This window comes from Stegostoma tigrinum, chromosome 14, assembly GCF_030684315.1.
Source record: "Stegostoma tigrinum isolate sSteTig4 chromosome 14, sSteTig4.hap1, whole genome shotgun sequence".
Classification (NCBI taxonomy): Eukaryota; Metazoa; Chordata; class Chondrichthyes; order Orectolobiformes; family Stegostomatidae; genus Stegostoma; species Stegostoma tigrinum.
The window spans coordinates 66,309,081-66,336,981 of NC_081367.1; the positions used below are offsets into that span (position 1 = coordinate 66,309,081).

The following is a 27,901-nucleotide window of genomic DNA, read 5'->3' on the forward strand; positions in this document are numbered from 1 at the left end:
CAACCAGCCAATCCAGGAAGGCCACTTCAGAACACAGACTTTAATACAGGCTCCCCCCACAACACGTGATTTTAGAAAAATGCTCCTGTCCGGAGAAAAAGGGGAAAGGTGGCCCTCAACTGATTTTAAAAAAGTACACTCAATGATCCACAACAGTCCCAATTTAAAACAGCGCATGTTCAAAAGAATTAAATTATTTTTGGATATGTTCATGTATGAAGTGTTTGCCAAGATTAAATACATTACTCATTGCATAACTGTTAATGTCAGTAACATTTCCAATATCTGCACAAATAGCAAACTATCTGACTCACGAAGCATACATATTTTGTTTAGGAACAGTTAAAGTCCATTAGACACATGACTATTTCTTTTCAACAGCCCAATTTCTTTTGTCAGGTATCTGCTCATAATCCTTCAATCCATTCACTTTCCACAAACCCATCCACATTGGTTTCTTCAGCCACTGATCACATCTGCTTCAATTTATTTTGAATGAAGTTGTGAATGATTCATTTGCTGCCTGAAAGCAGGAAGGAAGCAGATTCAACAGTAACTTTAGGGACAATGAATAAATATTTGAAACAAAAACATTTACAGAAAGGTGACAAAAGACTGTGCAGGTGAGTATGACTAACAGGATACCTGAAATAAATTGCACTAGCACAGGCACAATGAGCCAATCATCCCCTTGTTAGGTGTGGTTTTCTTCTGTCTAGTCTTGTAACTTGGGTGCAATCATTTGGCCAGGAATTACTTTCATTTGATTTTTAGAATCAAGTTTCTCGGAAAATACAGGCCATTTGTTCTGTTAAGTGCATTGCACTTGCTCATATTTCACATCCACATTTTAAGCCCAGAATATTACCACAGCACGCATACAAGTCTAAACGTTCAAAATCTTCTCCAAAATGATGGTTAAAAATTAGTTCCATTTGCAACAAAGAATATGCAAAATTAGAGACAAGCCCCAACTCATGTTTATGCTCCCTGCAAACCTCCAACTGATTTCATCTCGACTCATTTCCATATCTTTCTGAAACAAAGCCAAAAAAAATAACTGGAGAAACTCAGCAGCTCTGACAGCATCTGTGGGGAGAGACAGTGACAGACAGAGAGAGTTAACCTTTCAGGTTAATAACCTTTCACTTTTCTAATTCGCCCCTCTGTCCTTTTTCCAGCATCCCCTGAACGTGCATCAGTGCTACTTTCCTCAACCAAGCCCTTGTGAAAACACTTTAAATCTCTAGACAGAGAAGATTCTGCCTAATTTCAAATTAGATTTATTCGAGGCTACCTTATATTTAAAGTCCCCTGGTGGTGAATGCTGATTGAAGGGATGCATTGGCCTAGTAGTATTATCACTGGACTGTTACTCTAGGGACGGTTCTGGGAAAGTGAGTTTGAATCCCTCCACAGCAGATGGTGGAATTAAATCTGGAATTAAGAGTCTAATGATGATCATTGTTGATTGTCAGGATAATCCATCTGGCGGGCAACTGTCCTTTAGAGAGGGAAAATGACTTCCATACCTGGTCTAGCCGTCATGTGAGTCCAGGCTCAGAGCAGAGCAATGTAGTCAACTCTTAACCTCTGGGCAATTAGGGATGGGCAACAAATGTTGGCCTAGCCAGCAACTCCCTCATCTCAACAGTGAATTTAAAAAATCCACTGATAAGCAGAAGCATTTTCTATATATTTATCAAACTCCTTTCATTGGTTTGTATGAGGCCTTCAAAACAGACTTGGTCTCAACTAGAAGAACTGCATAGGCCTTCCTGAAACCCCTCTGTTCTGCAGTTAGAGAGGTAATGTTGCTTTAAAATGTAATAGTAATGAAACAGCTTGAATATAGCTTTTGTGCTCCTGAGATGCTGCTTGGCCTGCTGTGTTCATCCAGCCTCACATTTTGTTGTCTTGAATACAAAACTAACAGGTTTCCACTATTTGGTTTTCTGACCTAACTCTGGATTTCTTATAGAAAACACATTGGGCTTTCAACACTAATTCCAACGAATAGGGAACAAAAAAAAATGCAGAGAGCAGGAAGGTGGGGTGGAGGTAAAAGTTCAGCCATGATCTCGTTGAGTGCAAAGCAAGCTCAAAACGGCCCAAAGGCCCACAGCACAGCAGCTACTATTTCTTACATGATGTTTCATTCTCGCACTTGTTGCAATGATGCTGCTTTCACGGCTTAGTGCAAGAACGTCTGCAGCATTGAGAGGTGTTCAGTACAAAAGAAAATGAGCAAACTGATCTATGATATCAAATGCACATAGTCTTGCAAAGGTACTTTAGTTTGCACAAGTACAAAAGGGTTAAAGTTACACTCTGGTGTGCAAGGCACAAGGTGGATAACAGATGCATGAGAAACCACGACTGGCCTTGCCAGGAAACAACATGCAAAATAGGGATGTACTCGTGAATGGGTCAGATCTGGCACCAACAGCATGGTGTATATCACGACAAAGGAGGGTTCAGCATTATGGCATGTAACTGAGAAACCTCAGGGATTTTTTTCTTACATGTGCACACAAAGCAAGGCAGCTTTTTAAATCATGGGGAACAACTTGCCCACATCTGCTCTCCAGCTAATTGGAAGCATTTCCCCGACACAGCAAGAGGGCAAGACTGGAGACAGAAAAAGAAAGAACCCACATAAACAGAATGTTATCACTAATGTGAAACAAATACACTCAAGGGAACTCCCCAGTCTTGATCTCTCCAGTACATCTGTTCTTGTGGTTACTGACAAGTACAAAAGATATTTGTAAGTTTTCAGAAAGGATTCACTGGAGGCGATAGTGGGGGAAGGGGGTGTTGGGAAAGAAGAGGATGGAGAGACCAAGAGTCAAGTATTGTAGGTTGCAATGTGACTAATTAGCCTAATACATTTTAAAAAGTTGGAAGAGCTGTTAAGGAAACAGAGGAGGACTAGCATTGGTAAAAAATACTGTTCCCAAGCGCAGGGGCATTCCAAAGATGATGAACTGCCAATTAGCATGCAGTCACTGTTCTAACACAGAAAATGGGGCTAGTATACACAACAAATTCCCACAATCAGCAATGGCACAGTGGCCAGATAATCTTCTTTTCAAAAAAAAACAAACTGTTAGTTTTGGGAAATGCGTTGGCTGTGACTCAGGGGCTTTGGAAAACGCGCAGGAAGCTGGCTCTCAGGTAGCAGATGATTAGCCATGACCTTACCGAATGCCTGATCGGATTAGAGTTGTTTCAGCCTCGCAACTGTTTCTTACATTTCAAGTCACCAGGAGGAATTCCTCTTCTGTTACATGCGAGAGCGTGGACGGGGACTAGGCTGCATGTCTCATCTGAAAGGCTGCGGCACTCCTTTGGTACTACACTGGGGTGACAGCGCAGATCATGCTCGAGTTTCTAAAGTGGGGTTTGAGCACACAATCTTCTTGATATAAAAGATGCGCACGCTAACCAGCGTGTCACAGCTGGCATCAGGTAGAGCAGCCTCTACAACAACCCAACAGAACCGGAATTGATAAATGGGGCCAATAATCCTGGTGTATCATACCAGGGCACTGAAGAATCTCAATGTCTGACAACAACTGCATTCGGATCCATCAGGAGCTGTACCAAGCCAAGCCAATGGAACAAAGTGGAACTCTGACTAACTACAGCCACCCTACTGACCGATGGGAGAACTGGATCACCTGGAATTTGTATATGCTGACAAATTATGAAAAGCAAAATTCGGCATGCTGGAAAAAACCCAGTAGGTCTGGCAGCATGTGTGGGAGAGAAGAGAGTTAAAACTGAGCCTAGTATGACTCAGCTTTGAAGTCGTCACACTGGTCTCGAATCATTAGCTGTGTTTCGGTCTCTCCACAGATGTGCCAGATTTGCCGAGTTCCTCCAGTATTCCCTGGGTTTATTTCATATCTTCACTATCTGCAGCATTTTGATGTCATTAGGAAAATGTTTCACAGAAAACATTCTGAAAAATAAAAAATAGTCGTCTTAAAAAACACATTTTTAGCGAGTGTTTGTTAGTAAATGAGTAAAGAAAGCAAATAACTGAGCTGTGGTGCATCACCCTTCATTCAATTTGTTTTTTTTAGAAAACATAATAATTGAAGAGAAAGTTAATTGCCCCATCTTGGCCATACTATCTGTGAAAAATCTATCCAAATCAGTACCACTCCACTGCACTTTTTTAATTCATAAAGAATAGAAAGACTAATGCAACAATGTCACAAGATATACTTAGAAGAGAATCGGAAAAGCCACTTCAGATTCGCTGTTCTTTTAAAGTCAAAAGTTAGGCAGCATAGTGTCTCAGTGGTCACAGACACAGGGACCAGAGTTCGATTCCAGCCTCGGGAAACCGTCCATGTGAAGTTTGCACATTCTCCCCATGTCTGTGTGGGTTTCCTCCGAGTGCTCCCATTTCCTCCCACAGTCCAAAGATGAGCAAGTTACGTGAACGGCCCATGATAAATTACCCCATAGTGTTCATGGATCACAGATTCACAGAACTTCTACACAGTGTGGGAACAGGCCATTTGGCCCATTCAGTCCACACACACACCTCTAAACAGCATCCCACCCAGGCCCACACCTCTATCCCTATAACCTTGCATTTCCCATGGCTAATCCACCTAGCCTGGACACTGCTGGCAATTTAGCATGGCCATTCCACCTAATCTACACATCTCTGGACTGTAGGAGGAAACAGGGAGTACCCGGGGAGAATGCACAAACTCCAAACAGACAGTTGCCGGAGGCTGGAATTAAACCCGGGTCCCTGGTACTGTAAGGAAACAGTGCTAACTACTGAGATACTGTGAGAGGTCAGACAGATTAGCCATGGTAAATGTGGCGTTATCAAGATAGGGTGGGGAACCGAGTCTCAGTCAGAAGCTCTTCGGCCCATTGAATCCATTGAAGAACCTCAAACAGAAGTAAACACAAGCAGGGGTTAGAGGCAAAACAGTAACCAAGACAGAGCCCATGGTCACCTCTCAAAAAAATCATAAGTTGTTTCAACTGTTTGAATTGTAACTGTGTGTCTAACACTCACTGTCTTCATCAGTCAAGCTACAATCATAAGAAATAAAAAAAGAGGGAATGCTGGAGAAACTCAACAGGGCTGCAGCATCTATTCAGATAGAAACAGCAATAATATTTTGGAGTGCAATATAATGCTTTAGGAAGAAGGATCAGACCTACAGAATTTCTCCAACACTTCATTTTCATTTCAGATCTCCTCTGTCTGCAGTATTCTGCTTTGTTGCTCCAATTAAAGGAATTTTTTACATCTTTAATCATGACTATAAATTGAACAGTAAAATCAGTAAAACAGTAAATTCTTACATATCCTGATAAAGTCTAAGTGGAGCAAAACAACCTAAAAGTACAGATTTTTTTAAAAATTGTTAAAAAAGAACAATATAGGTTAACAAGTCCATAAAACAAACGTGAACCAGTGATTGCTTTTCATTCCTCATGGAATAGAACTATAAAGCAGAGACATCATTTGAAATCTTGGTGTAACCTTGGCTAGATCACACTTTTCATTTATTGAGATAGAGAAACTGTATCCATAAAGGAGGGGACATAAGCATAAGTTAAGGTAAGGTATCTCATAGCATATACGTTGGGCCAGCATATAAACCCATTTTTCTGGCCCCAAAACCCATGTTTGTATCCCCCATTTACTCAGTATCTATTTCAATTTCCAAAAGACACTTGATAAGGGGTCACATCAAATGTTAACAGATGAGAACTCATGGGTGATACATGATCCATTTTACTGACTTCAATGAGGTTTCAGACACTACTGTATGTTAAGAAAAAAGCATGATGATGATGGACAAGCTAGCTGGAAATCCAAGACATGAGAAATAATACCAAAGCTAGAAAAAGAGAGACATACAGAGGGTATGTTTCAGAGATAGTAGGAAATGCAAATGCTGGAGAATCTGAGATGACAAGGTATAAAGCTGAATGAACACAGCAGGGGCCAAGCAGCAGAGGAACAGAAAAGCTTACATTTGGGGCCTAGATTTCTGAAGGAGGGCCTTGGCCCAAAACATCAGCTTTCCTGCTCCTCTGAGCTGCTTGGCCTGCTGTGTTCATCCAGCTTTGTACCTTGTCATCTCATTTACAAGAGGGTATGTGACTGAGTAGCAAGGTAGCAGATGGAGTATAATTTAGAAAAAATTGAGAGATTATTCACTTTGGTAGCTTGGTCGTTTCCATTGTTGGGAAATCCCAAACACTGGAAGGATTCTTTGGAATTCCCCACCCAAAGCTGATGGACACTCCATGGTTGAATACATTTTGGCTGAGAGTGTATTCTGGTCTCAGGGTATGAATGGTTAGTGGGAGTGGACGAGGCAATAGAAATGAAACAGAAGAACAACTGGCAAATGTAACGATTTGGGAACAGGCTAAAAGGGCTGTGTGTTCTGTTCATGCTCCTATTTCCTATGGTTTTTTTATACCATTAAAGTTTATAGCGTAAATACATTTCAGGGAAAGTGAGCTAAGTACACAAAACAAAAAGATATGGTGGTTGGATTGTGTGGTCAGGTGGAGAAGGCTATTGTGAACCTTGAACAATTGCATCAAATATCCTAATGTGCACCGGAATTTCTTGGCTAATAATTTGGACAAGTTTTTTTTTTAAAAATGCAGCCTTCCAGTGGTCGATTATGAACACATTTTGACTCAGTCATACAGTAATACAGCATAACTAGACCTTTCAATCTGTCTTGTCCAAGCCAACTAGATATCCCTATCTGACCTCGTGCCATTTGCCAGCATTTGGCCAATAACTCTCTGAACTCTTCCTAATCATATACCCATCTAGATGCTTTCTATGTGTTGTAATGTTCTAAGTGTTGTACCAGCCCTCCTCCACTTCCTCTGGCTGCTTGTTCCACACACACCACCCTTGAAAAAAGATACCCCTCAGGTTCCTTTTAAAAAGATGAGAGGAGAAAGATTTAAACCTACGCCCCTCTAGTTCTGGACTCTCCCGCCCCAGCAAAAAGACCTTGGCTATTCACCCTATTCATGCCCCTTATAAAGTTCTATTAAATCAGAAGGTCACTCCATTGTAAAAAAATAAAGTTCCAATACATTTGACCAGCTGTCCCTCCTACTTCCCCCACCAAGCAGACCAAACACCCTCAAAGAATCGCCCTGCCCTACTTCTAAACTTGCATCTTTCACCAGTTGTCCCTACCTAGCCTTCTCATGCTGTTTGAAGCTCATCTTGTCCAGAGGAAGCCACCTCCTGCTCTTTCAAATCCATCCTCAACAAACTGATGGTCAGTTAACTTAACTTCTCTTCCTGGATTCCCACTCGGTTAGTTGGTACGTTTAACAATCCCTTCTTAAGAAGCATTTTTCGCTTATAAATCTGTCATCATCATCATCATCATCATCTCTTTCAGAAGACAGCTCTTCATCTTACCATTTTGCAAACTCCATCTCCAATATCCACTCCTTCTCCAAGATCCTTGAACATATTATTGACTCCCAGCTTTTCTGAAACAGCCAATCCAAAATCTTTCCCATTAGATTTCTGCCTCTTATCAAAATTAGAAATGACCTCCTCAGTGTATGCAACAAAGGTAAACATTCCAAACTCAACTATGTGTATCGATAGTATGGTTGCACATAGCATTCTCCCTCAATGTACATTAGCTGTGTAGATGACATCACTAAATTAAAAAAAGGAAAGAAAACAATGTCCACTTAGAGTGATTAAGGTCTGGAATGAACTGTTAAGACCAGAAGACACAGGAGTAGTAACAGGTCATTTGGCCCAATGAGTCTACATTGCCATTCAATGATGACACGGCTGATCTGAATATTCTCAACTCCACTTCCCTGCCTTTCTCCCCACAACCCTTTAAAAAAATGTCAATCTGAGCCTGGAGTACACTTAACTCAGATTCACAACCCTCCTCACCTCTGTTCTAGCTGGGTGATTCCTTCCCTCAAAACTTATGCCCTCTGGTCCTATATTCTTCCACAAGGGGAAAACAACGTCTCCACATTTACCTGTCAAGCCCCCTAAAAATCTTATGTTTCAATATGGCCACCTCTTATTCGTCTAAGCTCCCATGAGTACAGTGCCAAACAACTGGGGAGGCACAGTGGCTCAGTGGTTAGCACTGCAGCCTCACAGCACCAGGGACCTGGGTTCAATTTTAGCCTCTGTGACTGTCTGTGTAGAGTTTGCACATTCTCCCAGTGTCTGCGTGGGTTTGCGCTGGGTGCTCCGGTTTCCACCCACAGTCCAAAGATGTGCAGGCTAGGTGGACTGGCCATGCTAAATTGCCCGTAGTGTTCAGGGATACGTGGGGAGTGTGGGGGCTGGATCTGGGTGGGATGCTCCAAGCATTGGTGTGGATCTGCTGGGCCAAAACGCCTGTTTCCACATTGTAGGAATTCCTACAAAAAAAAACCCTAGTGAATCTGCTCTGGACTAACTCCAACGTCCACGTATTTCTTAGATATGGGGACCAAAATACTGTACGTAGCATTCCAGCTGTGGTCTATCTCATGCTTTATATAGTTTTAGCAAAACTTCTCTATTGATATGTACCATTCCCTTGAAAATAAATCCCAACATTTTATTTGCCTTCCCCAATATCTGCTGAACTTGTATGTGCTTGCTTATACTTGGTGTGATTTCTGGATTAACAATGTGGCAATAATACCACTAAGCCAGCACCTCCCTGCTCAACACCAACTTTCTCTAAGTGCAAGCCAAGAGCAATTCAGATTTTAAAGCAGAGGTTACAGACAGATGGAGTCCCCTTTACGATCTGGCGTAAAACAATTTTTAGATGCACGAGATCACGCTCAACCTAAATCCTGGAGAGCTCTCGGAAAATGAGGACAAAAAGAAACAAAGTGAAATTAAAAACAAATTCCCACAAACAGTAAAGTGATAATGACAAGGTGTTCTGTTTTTAATAACCAAATTATAAATAATATCAGGGATACACAAGGTGCTTACTCAACACTCGATATACTAGAGAAGTAGAAATCACCTCTATGTTTCATTTGAAGACCAAAGGTCATATTTTCAATTCCTTCTGCACTGACTATGTCCCTCCTGTGGCTCAGTCGGTTCATAGCCTTGCTGTCACATCGGACCCTGAGCCAGCCTCCAGCCAAGTATTCGGGGTATCAACAGTAATGACTTCTCCCACCTTCACAATGTGACCTGCCTGCACCCCTGCCTCAGCTCAGAACATTACAGCACAGTACAGGCCCTTCACGTTGTGCCGACGTGTCATACCGATCTCAAGCCCATCTAACCCACACTATTCCATGTACGTCCATATGCTCATCCAATGATGCCTTAAATGTACCTAAAGTTGGCGCATCTACTACCATTGCAGGCAAAGCGTTCCATTCCCTTACTACTCTTGAGTAAAGAAACTACCTCTGACATCTGTCCTTATCTTTCATCCCTCAATTTAAAGCTATGCCCCCTCGAGCTCGCCGTCACCATCCGAGAAAAAAGGCTCTCCCTATCCACCCTATCTAACCCTCTGATCATTTCATATGTTTCAATTAAGTCACCTCTCAAACTTCTAACGTAAACAGCCTCAAGTCCCTCAGCCTTTCCTCGTAAGACCTTCCCTAATCTGCAGATGGAACTCTCACGCAAGTGTCTGTTTCCTCTAGACAAGGCCTTACTGGCCGGCTGCTCCTATTCTGCCTTCTCTAAGCTCGAGGTCATCCAAACTCCACTGTCTAAGTGTCCTAACACAATCCAAGTCCTAGTCACCCACGATTCTGGGCTCACTGACCTACACTAGCTTCCAGTCAAACAACGCCTTGACTAACTGAAAACTTCTCATCCCAGTTTACAAGCACCTCTGCGGCCTGGCCCCTTGCTCTTCTCTAATTCCTTCAAACCACCCAACTCTCAAATATCAAAGGTCCTCCAAGTTTGAACTCCTGAACTTTGGTACTCTACGTCTGCGTGGCCAAGCTTTCAATTACCTAAGTCCCAAGCACTAGCATTCCCTCCCTATGCCTCTCCTTGGCCCCAACACATTTCTTCCTTGAAAAACACCCTTTAAGCCCTCGACATTTGACCAAGCGGTGAACCTATATCCTATAACGAGGCTCAGTGTGAAATTGTAACTGGAAGCACTCCTGCGAAATAACTTGGAACATTTACTTCGTTATGAGTGCTACATATTTACAAGAGCTACATATTTACAAGAGCTTGTTGTTCGTGAGACACCATTCGCTGTCATCGTATATTCAGTAATCCTTTGATACCAAGGTTAATGAAATTACACAGCTTTTACAAAGATATGAGTATTTAATATGCCGATTTCATTTCAACCATACAGAAGTGGCTTCAATTCCTAAGTACTCAGGGGTCAAAAAGCTAAGCAGCTTGGAGGATTCAGTTCTTAACTTGTTCACTTAAACTTCTGTAAAAGGCATTAAAATGTTGCTTGTCCTCTTAAGAATAAGCAATATCTGACGTTTGCAGAAAAAAAAAAGGTGACTTACAGGGAGAGACCTTCTCAGAATCTTACCCTTCCTTTCATTTTCACCAGTTTGCATTTCAGTATGGGCTGTGCAAAGAATGGCTCCCAGAGGTTTTACAGCCATAAATTTTGTACAAATACTTGTAGCACTTTTTGGTAAACTATATCACAGCTGTTTATCTTAATTTAGGAGTTTCCAAGTGATCATTTTCCACTGCACTGTCCTATTTATCAGGAAAGACTCAGTCCAAGGGCAAATACAACGTTCCAGAAATTACCCACGCGCAACACCTTGCAAATCGCTCTTGAAAATACAAAGAATGGCAGATGCTGGGAATCTGAAACAAAAATAGAAGTTGATGGAAAAGCTCAGCAGGTCTGACAGCCACTGTAGAGGCGAGAGCGCGCGAGAGAGCGAGCGAGAGGGCGAGCGAGAGCATTTGAAATCACAAAGACTTTCAAGAGTGCAGCCCCTTCATTCACTTTACGACGGGGCAGTGCTTCGAAAACTTGTGTTTTCAAATAAACCTGTTGGAGTGTAATCTGGTGCAGTCTGACTTTTGACCTTGTCTACCACTGTCCAACAGCGGCACTCCTACAGCACAGGGACAAAGGTGGTACACATGCTGCAGATGACTGAGGGGTGGGGGTAAATGGCAGGCGTATATGGAGCTCGGGTGGGGCAGCGGACGACAAGGAGGTGGGTTGGGGGGTGGAAAAAAAAGAGAGTATAGGGGGGGGGCGAGAGAGCGAATAACGAGAACAGTTACTGGCTGACAATTGTTTGTGTCAGCAGTCCACGTAACGACAAGGTCAAAACAAAAACCCAAAAAAGAACTGTGATGCTGGCAATCTGAAACACAGAAATTTCTGAAAGAACTCTGAAGTACTTCAAAACTTCTTCAGAAGTGTCACTGGACCCGCAACGTTAACTCTTTTCTACCCACAGCTGCTGCCAGACCTACTGAAGTTTTATTTTTCTTTCTGGTGACAAGGTTTGGTGTGCGGTGGTTGGGGGAAGGACATGCGAGGTGATGTTCAGGCCCTAAAATTATTGACCTCCGATAGAGGTCCTGAAGGATGCGGGGTCCTCCCAAAAGAGACAGTGAGATGCTGTTCTTCCAGCTTGTGCTGAGCTTTGCTGGAACACTGCAGCTAGCCTGAGACAGAGACGTTGGCCAGGGAGCAGGGTGGTGTGTTAAAGTGGCAGGCAACTGGAAAGTCTGGGATCACCTTTGTGGACAGAACGTAGGTGTTCTGCAAATCAGTCTTTCATGTCTCCACTGTAAAGGAAACCATATTGTGAGCAACAAATACAGTAGGCTAGATTGAGTACAGTGCAGGGAAATCTCTACTTCAGCTGGAAGGTGTGCCCGGGCCTTTGAATAGTGAGGATGGACCAAGTGAATGGGCAGGTGTTACACCTTCCGTGAGTGCAAGAGAAGGTACTGTGGGAAGAGGCTGTTGGGAGTGGAGGAGTGGACCAGGGTGTCCTGGAGGGAACAGTCCCTGCAGAGGGCTGACAACGGAGCGGAGGATATTGTGTGCCTGGATGGTGGCATCTCACTGGAGGTGACGGAAATGGTGGCTAATGATCCTCTGGATGTGGATGCTGATGGGATGCTAGGTAAGGACAAGGGGAACCCTAACGCTGTCGTGAGAGGGAAGACGGGCCAAAGTACGGAAAGTGGGTCGGACCCGGTTGAGGGACCTATCAACCAGAGAGTGGTGGGGAATCCTCGGTTGAAGGAGGAGATGGACATTTCGGAGGCTTCCTTGTCGAAGTTGGCATCATCAGAATAGATGTGATGGAAATGGAGGAACTCAGAATGAGATGGAGTCCTTACAGGAAGCAGGGTGTGAGGATGTATCATCAAGATAACGGTGGGAATCAGTAGGGTGTTCGTGCGCAGTCTAGTACCAACAGGCTTCATCAAACGAGAACCAGGATCACGATCATTCAAAGTCACAAAGAATCTGAAAGCTAACAAACAGGGGAATTTTATATGTCATCACAGCTGGGCAGCATTCGAACAGAAGTTCCAACTATTTCAGTGGGTCTGCTGTTGTTCACTAACCAACACACATCAGTCCTACTCACTTATCACCCAGTTCTTGCTGACTTTCATTGGTTCCACTCTGGCAATGCCTCTAATTTTAAATCTCCTCAAATCCATCCAGGATCCTGCCCTTGCAGGACACAAATCCATGCTCCTCTAAACTGATTTCTTGTGTATTCCACGATATTCCTAAAATTAGCTAACAACTAAAATCTCTGGAATTCACTCACACAAACTCCCCAGCCCTCAAACTGTATCTTACAAGAGTAGAGCACAGTAATGCCTTTGTCCAGGTGAGTCCTATTCACTTCTGGTGACGAAATTTGCCATTTACATCCAACTGACTAAGCCAACAATCTATGACCAGTAACATTCACGGAGCACAAAGTTCCAGGCGTTGCTCGGTGGTAATGATTCAACTTGGCCCAGCAATAAGGTAAGGGCTCATCGCAAGTTTTCAATTGGTCCTTCACAGTTTTTGGAAATTTTGTTTTGGACAGTAGGTGTCATTGGCTAACCAGCATTTATTACCCATCCCTAAACTGCCCAGAGAGCAGTTAAGAGAGTTAACCAAATGGCTGTGGGTCTGGAGTCACATGGAGGCCAAACCAGGTGAGAATGGCAGTTTCCCTCTCTCAAGGGCATTAGTGAACGAGATGGCATTGTATAAAGAAATCAACAATGGTTATATTTGATTAGTTTTTAATTCCAGGCTTTTTCTTTTACGGAATTCAAAATTTCACCGTCTGCCCTCGTGGGGTTTGAACATTTACCACGAACATCATAGATTTCCTATAGCGTGGAAGTAGGCCACCGAGGCCACGCCAACCCTCCAAACAGCATTCCACTTAAACCCTCCCCCATCCTTGTTACCCTGCATTTCCCATGGCTAATCTACCTTGCTGGCACATCCCTGGACACTACGGGCAATTTAGCAGTCAATCCACCCAACCTGCACATCTTTGGACTGTGTAAGGAAACCGGAGCACCTGGAGAAAACTCACACAGATGCAGGGAGAATGTATACAGACAGACAGTCATCCGATGCTGGAAATCGAACCCAGGTCCCAGGCAGTGCGAGGCAGCAGGGCTAACCACTGAGTCTCTGTGCCGCCTAGCATTATTAGTCCAGTGACTTTACCACTGAGCCATTGTCGCCCTGACATTCTGTCCTCTGTAAACTTGAGGTCATCCAAAGCTCTGCAGCAATTGTTTTGAACTTATAGGAAGTCACTGAAGAGGAGTTCAAAAATGTTACAAGCAGTCAACACCATTAGTGAACGACCATATGGAACAGAAGCAGACTCCATGTTACGAATGCTGTAGTTTACTACAGTATTGGTAAGGAGCTAACAATGCAGATTCTGCACAGGGGCACTGTCTAAGGAGTCAAGAACAGCTGGATAGCTGTGTGGTTTGAAAACTCATGAAGGAATGCAATGAATTAGTGGGCAGCTAACTGTTGGAGTCATGTTTCAGATGTCATTGTGGGGAGCTGAGAAAAGTGGAATGGTTGCTGGCTGTGTTGGGGGAAGCTGTGGGGGTATGGAGGGATAACTGCAAGCATTAATATTTCAGTACAGCTGTGGCAGTTGGGGGTGATAAGCAGTTTGTGCTGGATGCAACCGAGCGAGATTTAAGTCAAGGGAAGAACCCAGAGGCAGTTTTAACTTGGTGAAGCTACTCACTGGTGAAGAGCCAGAGTTAAGCCTGTGAGTGCATACTGGAATGTGGTTAAGTGTCCAGGGATATTGTAGACATGGGAAGCAGGAGTGGTCAACAGAACAGGAGCACATGAACATACGAATAACAAACAAGAGTAGGTCACTTGGCCATTCAAGTCTGTCACATCACTCAATAAGATCATGGCTGACCTGAGCAGTCACTGAAGTAGTCCGTTATGGAACAGCTAGAGAGAGAGTTTTGTCAGATTGGCAGAAGTGAAGCATTATAATTCCTTGTGAAGTTTAATTAGCTCCATGTCTGTGGGGAGTTGCTGACAAATCCATCAGACCTATCTTGGCCATATTTGCTATTTGAGGCATGCTGGGAGGGGTTCAATGTGTCAAAATTCTAACACCCAGAATTAATATGGTAAATGCATGTACTGTAGATCATTTTATTGTTCTCTAACATTGCAAAGTTTGTCACTGTTTGTTCAAAATTATGGAATTCTGTTCTCTCATGTCCCCTGGATCTCATACTTTGACTATGTTCAAAAGTAATGTCTCAGTTCCAAGCCAGATCATAAGATGAATTTGGCACTTCGATCTAGGATTGTAACATTCTTCACAGAGTTTGGTGATAAAATTTGTTTGATATTGTTCCCATGATGCGCTTGAGGCAATTCAGTAGATTAATGATGCTTTGCAAATTTATGTTGTAACTACTGTGGCAAACGTTTTTACTGGCAGCATTCTGAGCTGCTGATACTAAGCGGGTAGGACACACACATGAATTCTTCAGCACAAGAGAGGCTCAAACTTGTTGAACATGAATAGGCTTATAGCACAGTACCTCAATAGCTAGTTGTATCACATCTGGGTTATACCACTGTCTCTTGGGAGACCTCGGTCAGACCTGATTGCAAGTACATGTTACCGTCAAGCTACATGGAAATTTAAATAATAGAGTAACCACCAAACTAGTAACAAACTGGTTGGCTTCACCAGCAACAGTCCTTTATATTCTAGGCAGAACATACATCATATTAGTTAACCCTTTCAGCTGCTAACAGCCTTAAACAATGTGTATAACTAATTTGTCACAGACAAATCCTAGACCATAATACTCTCCTTCTTGAACAAGCAATCATCTAATTAACGACAGAATAAAACACATTTGCTTTCTCTTATTACCAAGGTTGGGATCGGTGGCCTGTCGCTTCTTAATCTTGGCTTCAGAAATAGCAGCATAATAAGCACAGGTCATTTTTATCAGCCACGCTCCCCTCAACATTGGCACGGAATACTTGGCCAAGTAAGCAAAGGCTTCTTCCTTCTTGCTCAGGATGGGGACCTATGCAGAAGGAGAAACAAAATGCAGTTGGTTATAAATCAATGTTGCACAGAAATAATTGGATCCATTCAGAAAAGGCCAACAAAAAAAAAATGCAGCAACCCCCTCCCCACACCTTCCACCTCAATCACTGCCCCATCAGGAACTGTTGTTTCAAATGCTGTCCGGTTTGAGTCACGTAAACAGAGGCCATGATTCCAAAATCATACAGCCTCGTCACACTCAAAGTTAGAGTCTTTTGGACCAACTACTACAGGAGGGAGAGTTGCACCGATGGAGCTGTAACACAAGCGAGGAATCTGGACCTTGAGGATAGCTGGGGCAGAGAAGAAAGGAAGCACCAAATCAACTAGAAACACCACTTTACTTTTTTTTTAAAAAAGGTAAATTTCTAAGCTTGTAACCATACCCATAGCTAGCCTGGATATCGTGAAAGTAAAGATAAATCTAAAATAGTTCCAACTCTCAGATACCAGATACCACGAGTCCATCAACCTCTTTACCAGTTTTACCAGAATGTTACCTGGTATTAAGAGCATTAGCCACGAGGAGAAGGTGGAGAAACTTGAGTTGTTCTCACTGGAATGATGGAGGTTGAGGGGGCGACCTGATAGAGGTCTACAAGATTATAAAAAGGTCATAGACAGAGCGGACAGTCAGAAGCTTTTTCCCTGGGTGGGACAGCCAGTTACCAGGGGCCACAGGTTTAAGGTGCAAAGAGCAAGGTTTAAAAAGGTGACGTAACGAGGCAAGTTTTTTGTTTTTACATAGGATGGTGGATGCCTAGAACTCACTGCCAGGAGAGGTAATGGAAGCAGATACGAAAGTGCCTTTTAAAGGGAGTCTTGACAAATACATGAATAGGATGGTAACAGAGGGATATGGTCCCGGAAGAGTAGGGGGTTTTAGTTGTGATGGGCAGCATGTTGGTGCAGGCGTGGAGGGCCAACAGGCATCCTCCTGTGCTGTAATTTTCTTTGTCCTATTAATAAATACACACAGTTTCCCAGTATATGAGGCACACCACAGTATCCTTACTTTTGAACCAAAAGATTCAGGTTCAAATCCTAATGTCCCATGGGGGAGTGCCATAAGATTTCTGAACAGCATTAAAGAAAGTGTGCGCGCGCGCGCACGTCAGGTCTAGTTTAAATAAGTTTCAGAGATAGTAGGAACTGCAGATGCTGGAGAATCTGAGATCACAAGGTGCAAAGCTGGATGAACACAGCAGGCCAAGCAGCATCAGAGGAGCAGGAGGGTCTAGGCCCAAAACGTCAGCCTTCCTGTTCCACTGATTCTGCTTGGCCTTCTGTGTTCATCCAGTTCTGCACCTTGCTACCTCAAGGTTAACTAACACTTGACCTATGCATATGTACACAAATCACAGAACACAAACACATGAGACAAATACAGAAGTCAAACAATATTTTGGAATCATACCTTTTTGGCTAAAACTGTCAATGGTTTATTTCCTGCAAGATCTGTGAACCAGATGTGAATTGCACTTTGAGAGCGAGCAGTCACCAACCAGTAGTTATCTTTGGCATTCACCTGAGGTTTCTTCTTCCCTGTGTCTTGAAAAGTGTTGAGTTTAAGTTTTTCTGCCAAGATGCTACTAAAATAGGCCCCTATCTGTTAAGATAAAATCAAGGAGGAAGTTAGGCTGGGGACAGTGTAGGGGTGATTTTACATCATCACTTTGGTCATTTTTCCAATTAAAAACTTCTCTTCCAAAAGTAAAGAACTTATTCTACAGAAGGAACAAACTACACAGCAATGGACGGACAGCTACATTAGAAATGATGCCAATCCCCAATATCCTAGACTCCATTAGCTCCATACAAGCGGATGTGTGTAATCACAAAGAACAGAACAAAAGTTGCAGGATGTCATTCTACATTTGGCCTGTGGTGAGCTTTTACCATTCAAGTCACCTGATTAACTGGTCACTTCCTCATTCATGTATTACGACCAGGTGAAGTGTGAAGGGTTAACAACTCCTTTCAAACTCTTCAGTCGCAAAAAAAATCTTTTAATATGTCTTTTTAGTACACAGATATCACACTTCAAATAACCTTAGTTCACCAGACAGAGTCATTCAGAACGGAAACAGGCCCTTCAGTCCAAACCGTCCACGCCGACCATGTGCCCGAACTAAACTAGTCCTGCCTTCCCGCACTTGGCCCCTATCTCTCCAAACCTTTCCTATTCATGAACTTATCCAAATGTCTTTTCATACTAAGTGTACCTGCATCCACCATTTTCTCTGGCAGTTCACCCCACACATGAACATTATCTAAAAAAGTTGACCTCTGGCATCCTTTTTTAAAACCTCTCATCTTAAAAATATGCCTCGTGGTCTTGGACTCCTACATCCTCAAGTTCCTAGGAGGGACGATAACCAACAATCTGCCCTAGATGTCTCACGTTGATGCAATGATCAAGAGGGTACAACAATGCCTCTTCTTCCTCAGGCGGCTCAACAAGTTTGGCATGTCCATAAAAGATCCCTCACCAACTTCTTACAGATGCACCATTGAAAACATACCGTCCAGGTGCATCACAGCCTGGTACGGCAACTGCTCTGCCCAGGACCATAACAAGCTACGGAAGGTAGTGTGTACAGCCCAGACCATCCAGAAGCCAACCTTCCATCCATGGACTCCACTTTCCCGTCTCGTTGCCACAGAAAGGCTGCCAACAAAGACCCAGCTCACCGGCAACCGATTCCATCAGGCAGAAGATACAGAAGCCTGAACACATGAACCAGAAGGTTCAAGAACAGCTTGTTCCCTGTTTTTAAGACTAATGAGCAGGCTCTCTAACTTCAAATAATGCAGCCCCGCATACATCCTATGCATGTAACCTTACTCTGTTCAAGTCTTGTTTTCACCCGATGATCCGTATGTCCTTGCTTGCTAACATCTGCCTGTACTACTCACAAACAAAGCTTTTCCTTGTACTTAAGTACATGTGACAACAAATCAAAATCAGACCCCTGCTATTCACCTTCTCCATGCCTCTCGTGATTTTAAAAACCTCAATAAAAAGGTCACCCCCTCAGCCTCCTAGATGACTGAGGGAGAGCTAAATTTCAATGTTTTCTTGTATGAAGGAATGTATTACATACTACGATGAAATGAAATAAGACATAATATTGTGTACACACTCACACACACAAAATTTAGAGAAGATGATACAATACAGATAAGATAAAAGCAGACACCATTACAGACCTTAAGAATCCCTTTGGTTGCCAGATGAAAAGATGAATCAAAATCCTAGAACCCCCTTCCTAATGGCATTGAGAGTGTATCTACACCAAAACGGGACTGCAGTGGTTTAAGAAAGCAGCTCATTTCCACTTTCTCAAGCGCAACTAATGCTGGCCAAGCCAGCTATACCCACATTCATGCATGAATTTTTTAAAAATGGGTTTACTTGCTGTCTTGTTTTCACTGTAAACTGCAGATGTCCTCAATTGGCCATTGTGCCAAGTAGCTTTTCATTAGCTAGTATCTGAGCTTGAGGGAGCAAGAAGACAGTAGAGTTTCCAGTTTTCTTGCCATTATCAGGTCACGTCACTTTCTTTGATAACAAAAAAAGTGTAGAGCCGGATGAACACAGCAGGCCAAGCAGCATCTCAGGAGCACAAAAGCTGATGTTTCAGGCCTAGACCCTTCATCACCTCTCCGATGAAGGGTCTAGGCCCAAACGTCAGCTTTTGTGCTCCTGAGATGCTGCTTGGCCTGCTGTGTTCATCCAGCTCTACACTTTGTTATCTTGGATTCTCCAGCATCTGCAGTTCCCATTATCACATGTCACTTTCTTTGTCTGTTTTGTGCTCAAAGCTAGCTACTGAAATATAGTATACACTTTCAAAGTCTAACTCCATTGTCCTTAAGAAAAACTGAACACTGATCAGATAATCTTCCAAAGTCAAATGTCTGAAGTTATGCTGTTAGTGGGAGTAAAACAAGAGATATGAATTTCTTCACACCTTAGCGAGCTTCAGTGCCTTTTGATTCACAGAGGCAATTCCAATAGTGCCAAATGTTTTCACACTCCATGAGAACGTTACCTGGACTTGTCAGATGATCACAGTAATCATTTTTAAACAATACTTTAAAAGCATCCTTTCAAAAGATCATTTTTCAGTCCACTGTTCTAAAGTCAAGTGACGAATGTGGAACACTGATCATTCATCTTGTCACAAGATGAATAATGTTTGATAAACGAGGCTATAGGGCCTGCTCAACAGCCACTACACTTCAAAATAGATAATCACATGAACTGTGGGTAAAACAATTATGAGGCAACAATAAACGCACAACTCGCACTGCAGTACCAAGTGGGGGTCCATAGTAGAGTTACAAGGAGGTGGACTTGTGACCAGAGTCTATCTATCCACCTTTACCTTAACCTCCTGTATTACACACATCCTTGTTACAAAGGTCCCTTTCTTTTTAAGGAGAGTAAAAGGGAGGAATAAGATGTTCAAATCCTTTTCTCTAACACGTACAGAACACGGGGTGAACTTCTTTTAGCAACCCATCAGGAAACAAAAAAGTACGACAGGAAGAAATACGTTGCCACTCAAGTGACCTTAGATCTGACCCCAGTTAAATTTTTCAACTTCAGCTTCATTGAAATGTTTTGTTTGAGCTGCTCGGCAAGTGGAACTTTGGAAAGGCTTGGCTGTTTCACCAGAATCAGATGAACAAAAGTTATCACCTCTTGATCAGTAAGGTATTGCTGTTAACTGAACCAATACGATTTTTATATTCATCTCATCACTGACATGCCTGTTATGGTCACTCTTCACTCACATGCTGACACAGCGACCAGTGGGACCCCCTCAATTGTGATAGGAAATACATACAAGCCAGATGCTATGTCCTGTCAGCCATGGTTCAACTAGTAGGACTTTTTCAAATCACAATTTATTGACATGGTGAAGCCCAACTCCAGAACTTAAGCACAAAAGTCCAGTCTCACGCAGTACAGAGGAAGTGCTGCACTCTAAGTGGTGGTATTATACCCAGGCCCCATGTGCCCTCTGACCTGGATACACACGATTGCACAGGACTAATTTAAAGAGGAGTTAGGGAGTTCTCCCTGGTGCCATGCACATACTTAACCTCCGAGCAACATCGCAGAAGTACATCTGAATGGGAGCACATTGCTGTGGCACCGGACATAACTTGGAGCATTGCATTGGGAGCCAGCAAAATCTCAGCATCTATTTTTGTGTTCGTATGGTAAGGTGGGAGGAAATGAAGCTCTGTGTTACACTAAATCATATCACCAGTATTTAACAATCACAAAAATGCTCATATCTCTGAAATAGAGCGGACAATTACGGCTTAAACAAGATCCACTGAGTACTCCCCAGAAGACTAGTCAGCTAATTGGTATTTATTGGGAGATTATTGACAATAATGTCAAGATCAAAGAAAACTGTACTCAACTCGAACCATTTAAATAATTTATATATAGTACAGACTGCAGTGATTCAAGGAGACCATTCTTGACCTTCCATAAGGCCATAAGACATAGGAGTGGAAGTAAGGCCATTCAGCCCATCAAGTCCACTCCACCATTTAAATCATGGCTGACGGCATTTCAGCTCCACTTCCCTGCACTCTCCCCGTAGCTCTTGATTCCTTGTGAGACCAAGAATTTGTCGATCTCTGCCTTGAAGGCATCCAACGTCCCGGCCTCCACTGCACTCTGTGGCAATGAATTCCACAAGCCCACCACACTCTGGCTGAAGAAATGTCATCTCATTTCAGTTTTAAACTTACCCCCTGTAATTCTAAGGTTGTGCCCACGGGTCCCAGTATCCCCGCCTAACGGAAACAACTTCCTAGCGTCCACCCCTTCTAAGCCATACATTATCTGGTAAGTTTCTATTAGATCTCCCCCTCAACCTTCTAAACGCTAATGAGTACAATCCCAAGATCCTTAGCCATTCATCATACGTTAAACCTACCATTCCAGGGATCATCCATGTGAATCTCCGCTGGACACACTCCAGGGCTAGTATGTCCTTCCTGAGGTGTGGGGCCCAAAATTGGACACAGTATTCTAAATGGGGCCTAGCTAGAGCTTTATAAAGTCTTATCAAGAGTACCTTCAAGAGTAACAAGGAATGATTAATAAACGCTGGCCCAGCCAGCAACACCGACATCCCATCAATGATGGATTTAAAAAAACTATCTAAGCAAGCATGTGGCTCCCAGGTGAACGTCTCATCCATATCATAATTGATCAGAAAGGCAAATGAAATTTAACCCTGATGAAACATTACTCAACCCTATGGAAGGAGTAACAAGGCAATGGAGTACTCAATGAGAGAACACTAGGAAGCTCAGGGAAAAAGAGAGATCTAAGGAAACTTGTCAACACATCCCCTAAAAAAGGTGGCAGGTCAGGTTAACAGGATAGTTAAGATGGTATACTGGTCGCTTGTCCTTATCAGTCAAGATTCAGATAATAAGAGCAGGGAAGCTATGCTGGAGCTGCATAGAACTTTAGTTAGGCTATAGAAGAACTCCTGTGCACAGTTCTGGTCCCTGCAGTATAGGATGAGAGTGCAGGGTAGGGAGTTCAGAGGTGATTCATGAAGATATTGCCTGGGATGGAGCATTTCAGAAGAGAAGCTGAACAAGCTCAAGTTTTGTCTTCCCCTCTGGAGCAGAGAAGATGGAGGGGTGACCCGTCAAAGGTGTACAAGATTAGGAGGGGCATGGACAAGGTGGATAAAAGCAGCTATTCCCCTTCATACAAGGATCAAGAACAAGGGAACATGATTTTAAAGTGAATAGGCAGGAGATTTAACAGGGGGTTTGAGGAAAAGCGTTTTCAGCTAGAGGGCTGTGGGGTCTGGCAGGCTCTGCTTGGAAGGATAGTGGAGGCAGGTAACCTCACAACACTTCAAGGGTCATAACACAATGCTATAGACCTGATGCAGGAAAGTAGGGCAAGTGTAGGTAGTAGAGCATTTTTGACAGTATAGATTTGATGGGCCAAAAGGGCCTCTACTGCACTGTATGATTCTATGACAATGTGGCAACCTCTAAACCTTTAGCAGAGTTTGAACCTTTAACCCAAACCCATGGGACAGTGTTGCTAACAAACATAAATGGAAATCTACAGCAGAACAGTCATTCACTGACAGAAAATTGTCAGTTAATAAATTACAGTGCCAAAACAAAATGCCACAAACAAAGATCAATGTTCTTCCAAAGTAATTCACTACTGATAGCCCAATCATTTTGATATTAATTTTATAGATGAAATAGTTTTTTTAAAAAATAACACAAAGGAGACAATTTTCTTCTGAAGAGCTCAATATTATTTTCGTCAAATCAGGGTGTAAATTCATCTGAAATAAAGTTTCAAACTTTGACAACAAGCAAATTTGGTGTTAAATATAAAAGACTGTGACAGGCTTTCAGGGTGATGGTGGTAATAATGATAGACACTGACAAATAGGCACATCCATCTTAGGGCACCAGGGTAGGAAAGAGATGGTCCTTTCTTGAAAGGAAGGCCAAATGTGGGTTAAAAAAAAAATTAACCATCTCAGCTCCAAAAGAAACACAAATGTTGGAGAAACTTAGCAGGTTTGGCAGCATCTGTGCTGATGGAAACAGAGTTAACACTTCACACGTAGAATGACTCCTCTTCATGCGCGGTTGGAGGGTTTGAGCTATAGGGAGAAGCTGAATAGGCTATTTTCCCTGGAGTGTCAGAGGCCGAGGGGTGACTTTATAGAGGTTTATAAAATCAAGAGGGGCGTGGGTTGGGTAAATAGACAGGCTAGGGGAGTCCAAAACTAGAGGGCAGACACTGAAGGTGAGGGCGAAAAGATATTAAAGGGATAACTTTTCAACACAGAGGGTGGTGTGTGTATGGAATGAGCTGCCAAAGGAAGTGGAGGAGGCTGGAACAATTATAAGCTTTAAAAAAAGCATGTGAAAGAGTATATGAATAGGAAAGGTTTAGGAGGGATATGGGCCAAGTGCTGATAAATGGGACTAGATCAATTTAGGATATCTGGTCAGCATGGACAAATCGTACCGATGAGTCTGTTTCTGTGCAGAACGGTGTAAGACTCTGTGACTCAATATCTCAGATTTGGCACCACCCTGAATATTTTCCTTTATCCAAAAACTCCATTTTCCTCCTGATCATTTCAGGATCCTGACAAACCATACAGTCTTGTTGGCAAGTACACAATGCCAGTTTTTTGACACAAAGGCTCGCCCATCAAAATTGGTCACTTTCCTCAATCTGGAGAGAGAACGGCTTTCCTTCCACCTCACAGTTTTGGCAGGGCTTAAACGGACACCTGTTGCAAATAACATTTTTTTTTAAAGGATAGAAGAAAGGGAAGCACAGATTTCTGAAATTTTCCTCAACCAAGGACTCTCATTCATCCACAGCCACAAGCAAAAACAGAAATTGCTGAAGAGGCTCAACAGGTCTGGCAGGGTCTGTGGAGAGAAATCAGAGTTCACATTTCAGGTCGACTGACCGTTCCTCATCCGTCCCTCCTTCAAAACCACCTTTAAGTATTTCCAGTTCTAATCAAGAGTCACAGACCTGAAACATTAACTTCATTTCTTCTTCTGCTTCTGCACAAATGCTGCCTAACCTGCCAGCGTGTTGAGCTTTTAATCACAGATTCCTGAGAATCTCACCTTAAAAACCCAAAAGAACTGCGGGTGCTAAAAATTAGGAACAAAAACCAAAACTGCTGCAAAAGCTCAGCCGGTTTGACAGCACCGTGAAGAGAAATCAGAGTTAACATTTTAGGTCCAGCAACCCTTCTTCAGAACTGATGTTAGCTATGAAGAGTCACCAGATCCAACAAGTTAACTTTGATTTTTTTTTCTTCAGAAATGCTGCCAGACTTTGAGCTTTTCTAGCAACTTCTGCTTTTGCTCCCGAGTGTCTACCTTGCTTATGTTTTCTTCCTGGAAATCCTTATAGTTCTGTTTTGAAGATTTTCACAGCTAGTACAAGCCTTTCCCTCTGTATCAAATATGAAATGCTGCCTGGAAGAATAGCTTTTGGCCCATCACATCTGTTCTACCTCATTGAAAAACTACAGATCTAGCCCCAGTTGTTTGTTCCTCCCACACAGCCTGCCAAAAGCTTTTTTTTTGGCACTCATCAGGTCAGATGCAAGAATGGCAAACTGTACTTGTCCCATTAAATGCAAAATGAGAAGTTTTGGAAGCATCTCTCTCTTTTCTGCAATTTTCAAAGTTCTGTTTTAACAGTAGTTGTTTTGAATACATTGCTTGTTCTTTTTCTTTTCAAGTCTAAATTCCCTTTTTCAAGTTAAGTCATATATTGGCAATGATACCAACCACTGGTGGCTTGTGGTTTGGGCAGTTGTCACCAATCCTTCTTTTCACGCCATCCTCCAAAAGTAAACTTTAAACAGCTCCTGGTGGGGCCCATCCTTCTTTCTAAGCAGAGTCCAGGAGTCTGCTTAACTAGCCACGATGTGGCAGTGCCACTGATGCACTGGGATGGACAGTGCACTGAAAACTTGTCATTTCAAATAAACCTGTTGGACTATAATCTGTTGTAGTGTGACTTCTGACCTTGCATAACTAGCAGCAGTGAGATGACAATATATAGGAGCAGAATTAGGCCATTCTATACTACTCAACACCAGTCTTTAAATCTTCTCCCCATAAGCCTTGATCCCATTACCAAACCAGAATCTGTCTGAAATACACACAATGACTTCGCTCCCACAACTTCTGTGGAAATGAGTTCTACAGATTCACCACCATCTCATCTCAGTTCTAAAGATCATCCCTTCACTCTGAGGCTGTGCACTTTAGGTTGAACCTAGTCTCTCCTGCTGGTGAAAACATCTCCACATCCACTCGGAGTACTCAAAATGTCAATGAGATTCTCCTGTCATCCTTCCAATATCCACACAGCAGAAATCCAGAGTCGTCAACCACTCCGCATTTGACAAGCTCTTCATCCCCTGGATCATTCTTATGAACAACTCCTGGATTCCCTTTAATATCAGCACATCCTTTCTTAGATATCCAGCTCAAAACTGCTTACACAATATTCTAAATGCAGGTCTTATACAGCCTTAGCAGTACATCTCTATTCTTGTATTCTAGCCCTCTTGACATGAATACTAACACGACATTTGCCTTACCTGCCAAGTGAACCCGTTTGTTAATGTTGAGAATTCTGAACTAGGACTCCCAAGTCCCTTTGTGCTTCAGATTTCTGAAGCCTTTCCCCTTTTAGAAAATAGTCTATACCTCTATTCTTCTCAAAGTGCACAAGCTCATACTTGCCTATATTATATTCCATTCATTTGCCATTTCTTTAACCACTCTCCAGCCTGTCCAAGTCCTTCTCCATTTCCCTGCTTCCTCAACATTACTTGTCCCTCCCCCTATACGCAAGGATAAAAGGAAAGGTGGTGGCATGATAGTAATATCACTGGACTAGCAATCCAGAATCTCAGGCTAATGTTCTGGGGACACAGGTTCAAACCTCACCTGGGGAGATAGGAAAACTTGAATTCAATAAAATCTGGAAGAAAAAGCTGGCCTAATGGCAACCATTGCCAAATGTCATTTAAAAACCTCTCTGCTTCACTAATTTAGGGAAGGAAATCTACCATCCTCATTTGATCTGGTTTACAAATGAACTGCAGGTCCAGAGCAAAGTCACTGATGCTTAACTACCCTCTGGAAAATTAGGGATGGGTAATAAATGCTGCCTACAGCCATGAATAAAAAAATTGCAAGACAGTATGAACAAGAAGAGGCACTTATCATACATAACATTTATTGCAATGATAGCAATTAGGTACAATGAATATTCACCGGCTCGGTGTCATTACAACAATACTGGAACCACAGAAGATATCCATTGTCATCAGGACCTCAAGCTAGACTTCTTGACTCTCCACCTAAAAACTGATGGATTTTAGGGACCCATGCAACCTCAACATCATCTCCCCGAGAATCACTACTTTACACAACTATTACAGTGGAGCCCACTTTCAAATGGCATTCAATGAATGCCTAATTTAACATAAAAAGATCTTCAAATTTCCCTAGTTCTTTTGCCCAATAGCTACGGGGCCTCTGCACTCCACTTAAAAATATATAATTGACATGAAATCAAGTTTGCATTCAAATTCACAGTAAAACCCTTACACATCCAAATTGTGCTTGAAGAGGATATTTTGCTTTGCACACATTTCTATTCCAGTTGATTCCAGAACACAGTGAACTGCCAACAGTAGAGGATCAAAAGCCTTTAAAAAATACTGGTGTTGCAATGGTCAGAGATTCATGTCTAAACTACACCTCTTCTCAATTTAACTCAAATAAACTTAACAATAGACAGATTCATCAAACAAAAGAACAGCAGCATGTGCTACTATGACATGCCTATTTGACTTAGTGTGACACACTGTTGTCACACGTACCTTATTACAGTGATAAGCTTTGTTTTGCTAAAAGTAAGATCATAGCAAATAAAGACATACATAAATCATAGATGACAAAATGCGAGGCTGGATGAACACAGCAGGCCAAGCAGCATCTCAGGAGCACAAAAGCTGACGTTTCGGGCCTAGACCCATCAGAGGGTGATGAAAGGTCTAAGCCCAAAACGTCAGCTTTTGTGCTCCTGAGATGCTGCTTGGCCTGCTGTGTTCATCCAGCCTCGCATTTTGTCATCTTGGATTCTCCAGCATCTGCAGTTCCCATTATCTCTGATACTTAAATCATAGGAGGCTTAATGGTTAAGAAATGTTAGAATGAGATTTGCTGTGGGGAGCTCACACAGAATTGCCCAATGTCAGTGCCATCTTAAAATCTTGTGAACTTCTGATCCAAAACCACACATTTAAGTCGTATTAATGATTACCATGATGTAAATCTGATTCAAGGTAATGTAAATGCTGGTAGGTTCAGCACTCAAGAGTGGACTGAAAGCAATTTTTATGGAGAGCTACATCTGTATATGTTACATGGGCTATTTCTACTTAAGAGGCTAAGACCCTGGCTGACACAGAACAGTTCAAGATCACCTGGGGACTGAGCAAGAGGCAGTACTCGTTCTCAAGTGTAGCTCAGTAGCAGCAGTATGTACCATCTACAAACATGCACTGAGGAAATTTAACAAGGTCCTTCAGACTGCAACTTCTAAACCTACAACCACTTCCAACCGAGGAGGACAAGGGCAGCAGATACATGGGAACACCTATAAAAATACCTGCCAAGCCACTCA

At 42.6% G+C, this 27,901-nt stretch overlaps 1 protein-coding gene across 4 annotated transcripts in view; it reads right to left on the bottom strand.

Moving 5' to 3' along the window:
- The window catches only part of LOC125457561 (mediator of RNA polymerase II transcription subunit 12-like protein), a 568,603-nt gene that overhangs the window by 490,027 nt on the left and 50,675 nt on the right, over positions 1-27,901 (bottom strand). For all 4 annotated transcript variants that reach the window (XM_048541933.2, XM_048541934.2, XM_048541932.2 and 1 more), the window contains exons 4-5: positions 17,036-17,227; positions 15,436-15,595 (exon numbers count right to left, since the gene is read on the bottom strand). In XM_048541933.2, coding sequence (XP_048397890.2) covers positions 15,436-15,595; positions 17,036-17,227 — 352 coding nt within the window. The remainder of the gene's footprint in view (positions 1-15,435; positions 15,596-17,035; positions 17,228-27,901) is intronic.